The sequence below is a fragment of the Apium graveolens genome, chromosome 7 (genome assembly GCF_009905375.1).
Source record: "Apium graveolens cultivar Ventura chromosome 7, ASM990537v1, whole genome shotgun sequence".
Taxonomy (NCBI): domain Eukaryota; kingdom Viridiplantae; phylum Streptophyta; class Magnoliopsida; order Apiales; family Apiaceae; genus Apium; species Apium graveolens.
In genome coordinates this window covers 217,490,908-217,497,344 of record NC_133653.1, presented here as the reverse complement: position 1 = coordinate 217,497,344, position 6,437 = coordinate 217,490,908, and the positions used below count along the sequence as shown (strand labels likewise).

General features: G+C 34.1%; 1 protein-coding gene across 2 annotated transcripts; it reads right to left on the bottom strand.

Annotated features, from left to right (window-relative positions):
- Positions 1-362: 362 nt before the first annotated feature.
- LOC141670501 (protein CHUP1, chloroplastic-like) lies at positions 363-5,486 on the bottom strand. 2 transcript variants are annotated; one of them, XM_074476380.1, is made up of 9 exons: positions 5,306-5,486; positions 5,105-5,191; positions 4,113-4,995; positions 3,046-3,975; positions 2,681-2,812; positions 2,198-2,379; positions 1,993-2,104; positions 863-1,006; positions 363-648 (listed from the first exon to the last, which is right to left on the bottom strand). In XM_074476380.1, the coding sequence occupies exons 3-9, from the start codon at positions 4,881-4,883 to the stop codon at positions 568-570; spliced, it is 2,352 nt and encodes a 783-aa protein (XP_074332481.1). In that variant the 5' UTR covers positions 4,884-4,995; positions 5,105-5,191; positions 5,306-5,486; the 3' UTR covers positions 363-567. The 2 variants fall into 2 exon arrangements, with proteins under 2 accessions (XP_074332481.1, XP_074332479.1); XM_074476378.1 differs by having other exon boundaries at positions 4,113-4,928.
- Positions 5,487-6,437: the final 951 nt, after the last annotated feature.

The window sequence follows — 6,437 nt, the reverse complement described above, 5'->3', positions numbered from 1 at the left end:
TCTTTACTGAAAATCTATCAGAAAGATGTTTGGTAACTTCTAAGAACTCTTGTTCTGTAGAAGCGTTTTTGTCTAAAAACTGCTGTAAAAAAGCTGTTTTCAACAACACTCCCAGATGGAGTCTAAATTGCTAATCAAAACATTATCATTTGGTTTTAAAGTTATAGTTGGATCGAGCTAGTACGTAAAACTTGATTATTTATTTTCATGTTTGAATTTGAAAAGTTTACCAAAACTAAGCAAGTCAGAGTGTTTATCAGAACTTGTAGCATATAGGACATAGCTACTATTAGGAGCCACATAATTTGCAATTATTTTGAACATAACTAATTCATTAAACAAAGAATATTTTAGGAAAAAACATGAATATTTTTAGAAAATTCCCCATTCATCGAAAGCAAGTGCTTAAGATGTAGCACTATGCCGATAGCTAGATTTATATTATTCACAAAGTTTGAACTAAACCAATCTTTACAATATTAGCCAAGGTTACTCTCTACAGTTTTATAGATTACACAAAACTTGCTGCCTTAATCTGCAGCTTTTTATCAAACTCTGTTTCTAGCATTACGTCTTGTTCAGAACAAGAGCAAGATTCCGTAGCTCCTCAAATGCATGCATTGTTTCTGCATCAAATCCTCCAGCAAACTGCATCAAGAGGGAATATAAACATGAACAGAATATCACGTAGTTGATTTACCTTAACCTAAAGTTTGCTTAGGAAAAACTTCAGATCATCTGTACTCTGACCTGGTATTGCTTTTCTATATCATTTTTACAGTTCTGGTTTTACTGTTAAATCATTCATTTACTGTATTATGAGGCTTGTCTATAATAATTTTATCATTGATAATTGACCAACCTGATGAATTCGGAAAGCAAATCTCACACCCTGGAGAAGCATATAGTCCATAGAAGAATCTTTCTCTGATGTTCCTTTAGTGTGGAGTTCCGTTGCGACCCTCTTCATGTATTTCTTTGCAAGCTTAACGGATCCAAATTTTATCTGCAGTGACAGACATTTAGATATCAGCAAGAGTGTACGACTGGGGTTAATAAATTTCTCCTAAAAAGTTACAACGGGGAGTTTTTAAGCTAAAATTTTGACATGGCATATCTATGGATTCCCCTGCTCCTTCCTTGTTCCTTAATCAATGTCAATGAACTTCTAACAGCTGTGCTCCAGGAGAATGAATAAATAAACTATGTATATACAGTTCTTTTATGAAATTTCCTTTGCGTAAATATATACAATATTAATGATAAATGATGATCAACACAACTCTATTACCTAGATTATATGAAAATCCGTTAACAGACAGGAGACATGAATGGAGGAAAAAATCCGGTCAAAATCCCCCAAATTCCGTTAATACTAAAAAACCTAAATAATTAATTGGTATTCAATATATAGACAACCAAACCTCTTAGAAATAAACTGCAACAAAATGAAGTTTCTACTCTATTGTATTTTATAACTCTGTTCCTGTCACTCGGAGTTCTTATATACAAAGACTTTCGTTACTCTAGATATCAGCTTGTGCTCAAGTTGCAGTAAGTCTTCAATCTAAAATAGAAGAGACTTCTATCTATATTAGGAGGTGGATGGCACAGGGGTAGGGAGGATGATAGCAAGCTAGGCTATGCTCGGGAAATACATCATCTAGTTTCTCATGGGTGGAAATCATGTGACTGGCTAACAACCAGCTACAGAATGATAGCTAAATGTTTTCTAAATTACCAGGGTCCACAGCAGTGAACAAATATCAAATTTGTTATACTATAAAACAGCCAATGTTTAGAAATATGCCATGGTCTGCTCCGCAGGAGGTTTATGCATCACATCCATGCCTTCCACTAAATGCTCAATAGTTAATACTCATGATGTATATGTAATGTTTTATTTGGAATCAAACACAGTAATATATACTACACTTAATATGTAAAAGATGTCAACTGAAACTTGTTAAACTGATATGGAAAAGAATGAACCTTGCTTAATATTCCACTGTCGACCATCCAGTCTGTGGGGATTTGGAAATCTTTGCAATAACGCATTAATGAATCTCTTGTCCGTAGAAGACTGTATGCAGTACGTTCCATTCTGAAATTGGAAACACGTTGATATTCTTCAATAGAGCAAAAAGAAATTTTAAACGGCATTATAAATGCTCCCGTGAAATTCTAATGTTCTTACTTTTCAGACAAGGTAACCATTTTCTTTAGTGCAAGATCACACGGAACTCGGGTATCATCATTATAGTTGGAAACTTCATACTCCAATTTTTTGAGATCTCTGTACCCAAAAGCTGCTTCTCTCAACGTGTCAGCTTTCTTCTCCGGCCAATCAAAGTGCTTTAGGACTGCCCTTTCATCCACCTTCCAAGACAGACCGGGAATAAGGAAGAAAGAACCATAATGTAATTGTAAGGAGAGATAGAAGAGTTTTACTACATGAGGTAGCTTAGATGTAGAACTATAGTTTCAATTTCATATTTCAGAATAAGAAGCTGACTTGATACTTCTAAAAGCAACAAGTAATAAGTAATTATATTGTTTTACTAAACCAATCCGTTAGGGCCACTGTTAAATTCATAGCAGATCCACTTGACTACAGTTTTGCATTTTGATTAGGATATGCCTCAATTGTAAGTTACTAAACTAATTGAATCTGGCTTACAAGGAAGCAGAGTTCATCATCCAGCCATTTAACAAAAGCCACCACATCTTCAATGTCCTGAAACACTGCTTCATTGACCTCCTTTATCAGAAAATTGACAAATTCTCCTTGGGTCTCGACATCCGCCTTTATCTGAACACAGTGTAATGATTTACATACAAGTTTGTTGTGCTACACATAATTATACACAAATGATCAAAGAAAAGAGCTCAGAAATACTGAAATATTCCTGATTCAGTGAATTCTTATTTCAAGAAACATAATAATAGTTCTCAGCAAAATTGAAATTTAGCTATCGTAAAAAATGATAATTGAGGAATGAAAAGGTCAGGAATTTCCTTTCAAAAAAATGGTCAGGGACTTACAGCAATCAAATGTGATGATCTATTCTCTATTTCACCAATCATGCTACTACGAACATTTGCAACATTCACGGTATCACAGACAACTCCATTTGAAGATTCCTTTTTGGAGTCCCTCTTCATAAGTGAATGATAAAACTCAACAACTTGTGGAGCTCGCTTAACCATTCCTGTGGTACTCTTACCCGCAAACTTTGGAGGGGGAGGCGGTGGAGGGAGGGGAGGAGGTGGTGGAGGTAGTTGAGACGAAACATCTTTTGGCTCATTTGAAACAGAACATGAAGGCCTTGGAGGGGGGTTGGGAATACGCAAGACCCGTCTTTCAACATCAAAAGAAGCTCTGGCTTTATTTATCTCTTGGCAATTCATAAAGAATTGAGCCGACTGAATGTCCTCCATTTCATAAATTTGAGGAGCTAAGGACTCCTCTTCCTTTTCCACTTCCTTTAAACACATAAAACCATCCGATTGCCTTCTTTTATTCTGTGCCGAGTCTTCTGCATAGTATTTTGCTCCACTTATAGAATGCCTTCTTCTTGGGCTTTGTATGTCACTCCAACTATGTTCTAAGAGATTTGTTGGGTTTTCAAAATTCTGCAAATCTTCATCAGTAATTGGCCATCTCTTCAACTTCTTAACCAGATTTAACCTCTTTGTGCTTCTACATTCATAGTCTGTATTACTTTGGCAAGACGACAAGTTAACTATCTCACTGTTTCTCTCAACTGAAATTGGAGTTGACATCTGATCAGAACTTTCAGATGACAAACCGCGCAACTCACTTCGTAGACATGAATTCACCCATCTTAAGTAGACAAGCTCCTCAACCTCATTCAAACGGCTTACTTGTAAATTTTCCACTTGTTTAGACAAATCCTCATTTGTGTGTCTTAGAGAAAAAGCTTCAGCTTTGATTTTCTCTATGATGTCGCTCTGGTAAGCCAGAATGCAAATCAAAGAAAAATAACAGACAATGTTATACCAGGGTTGAATCACATATACGAAGTTAATTATTTTTAAGATTTCTACTAGAGCAACATAATCTGGAAAATACGAAAAGAAGATGATACCTCTGAAACTTCTGCAAGAGCGGCCAACTTGGATTCCATGGAAGAGAGTCTGCAAGCAAGATTTCTCTTCTCAAGTTGAAGCTCCATGTTTATGCGCCTCAACTCCAGAACTTCCACCTCAAGACTATTCGATGGTGCTGCCTTTAAAAAATCCGTGTTTTCCCTTTTAGATATATGCTCCTGCCTCTCCTCCAACGTAGAGGTTGCAGACACCAATTGCTCTGAAAGGGTAGTGTTCTCTGATTCCAAATGTGCAACTTTCCTCAAAAGATTATCATTTTCAATCTTCTTTAGTTCTAATTCCCTTTCAAGATTCAAAATTTTAGGGCTTCTTTTACAATCCAGCAACTCAGCTTGCAAATGTATCTCCCTTTCTTTTGATTCTTGAAGCCATCCTCTTAAATGGTCAAGCTCCAAATACAAATCACGAGAACCCGATGAAGTGGTCTTATTGAACTGTGGATGAACTTGTGTGGGAGTGACAGAACAAGATAAATCACCAATAAGAGATCTCTTTACTCTCACTTGTGAAGAAACCAAAACATTTTTCTGATTGGAATTATCAGAAAGAGGTACTTTTTTGCTCTGAGCTAAGGTCTGTACTTTAGTTTTCTTATCCCCCGAAAATCCTTTCACAATATTAGAGCCCCAAGAAGACCTAGGTTTTAAAGGAATGTTGCTCCCTTTAGCAGTATTACTCTTTGGTATCTGATTCTGATCAGCAAATTTTGAGCCTTTTGCTCGATTCTCAGAAAGTTTTACTTCTCCCATTAGTGATTACAACCAAAAGAAGCTCACTTTTTACTACCAATAGAGCTGAAATCGAAATCCCTCAAAATCAAGAACATGAAACAATTCAAGTACCAAATTTACAACACAAACCCTAAAATAAAGAAAAACAAATATTCTTCTCAAATTCAACAATTTTAAACTAGTCTCTCAAAATCCCAAACTTAATTTCTCCAAAACTCAACAAAAGATTAAATGGGTACCTTCAACTTGAGAAGAGCAACATATAGCAAGGTTTAATTCACTAACGTGACCCAAAGAAACACTAGCCCATCAGCTCCACTTTTTTTCTATTCAAGAAACACAAAGATACTATAAGTTTGTTGAACTATATATACATCAAATAGTGAGAAACTAAACCATGGGTTTGCTTAAAGATCCAAAAGGGTAGTACAAGAACTGACCTTTTTTGTGTTAAGAAATGAATGAAGCTGGAAAATTTGAAATTGAAAGTGTTTGTGTTCAAAAGAACACGATGAGCAAATACAATGACACAAATATCGAGAAATAGACACAGAGGGTGATGGGAAGGGAGAATTTGAAGTGAAAAAGGTAGAGTGTGCTTGAAAAGTGGACAAATGTTTCTGCTTTGTTTGTTTGCTTTTTCGAGGTTCAAGAGGGGAGTCAGATAGTTTCAATTTTTGAATTTGAATTTGATGATCGAACCAACGGTCGTATACTGTTGCTATGGATAGGGGTCCACCACAATTTTCTTAGTTGCATTTATGTGAAGTCAAATTCCTATTCGACCATCTATGTTTTTGTAGAGTTGCTACTGCTTCGGTGCTTGAATAAATTGGGCAACATTTTTCTTTTTTACGAACATGTTGTATTTAACATAGATAATAATTATAATTTTTTTAAATTAATCAATATATCACTATTGCTCGAATTATATTTATTTATTTTTCTATTTTTTTTAAATATTAAAATTAAAATTTATCTGTTTAGATCCTAATTTTTAGGATATAAAATCGAATCATTTTTTAAACTAAATAATTAATTTAATCATTTTTAAAGTTAAATAAATATTCTCATTCTAATAAAAAAAACTATTTACTCTTTAGTTCTATTAATACCACATCATCCCTTTATCCATATGTACACTCATCATTCATTTATTTAATTCATGATACTTTTTTTAAGAGACATGACGCTTTTTTTTAATCTTGCAGGTATACCGGTTTATCCATATCGACGTGTATGGTATTGCACATCACAACTACAATAATCTTCTATTTATACTGGTTTGAATTTTTTAATTTTTAAGCCTGGATCAATAGGATAATTTTGATTTAACCCGGATAAATAGTATATTTTATTTATTTTAGTTGATCGAAATATATATTGATTTTAACTTTGTTTTAGTTTGTATCAGTTGTTTAATTTTCTCTTTAGCATGAATTAATATTATATATTATTTTATTTTATCCTGACTATATTATTGACGAAAAATAAATTATCTCTACTTTAGTTTAAATAAAAATAATTTCGATCTTATAAATATAAAAGTAAACCCGTAACTGTTAGGTATGT

What these genes read in the sequence shown, in the direction of transcription:
- LOC141670501 (XM_074476380.1), bottom strand. Translation starts at nt 4,883, where the DNA reads ATGGGAGAAGTAAAACTTTCTGAGAATCGAGCAAAAGGCTCAAAATTT. An exon ending in ATGGTTACCTTGTCTGAAAA is followed by an intron (nt 2,105 to 2,197) that starts GTAAGAACATTA and finishes TTCCAATTTCAG; the next exon opens with AATGGAACGTACTGCATACA. An exon ending in ACAGTGGAATATTAAGCAAG is followed by an intron (nt 1,007 to 1,992) that starts GTTCATTCTTTT and finishes CTGTCACTGCAG; the next exon opens with ATAAAATTTGGATCCGTTAA.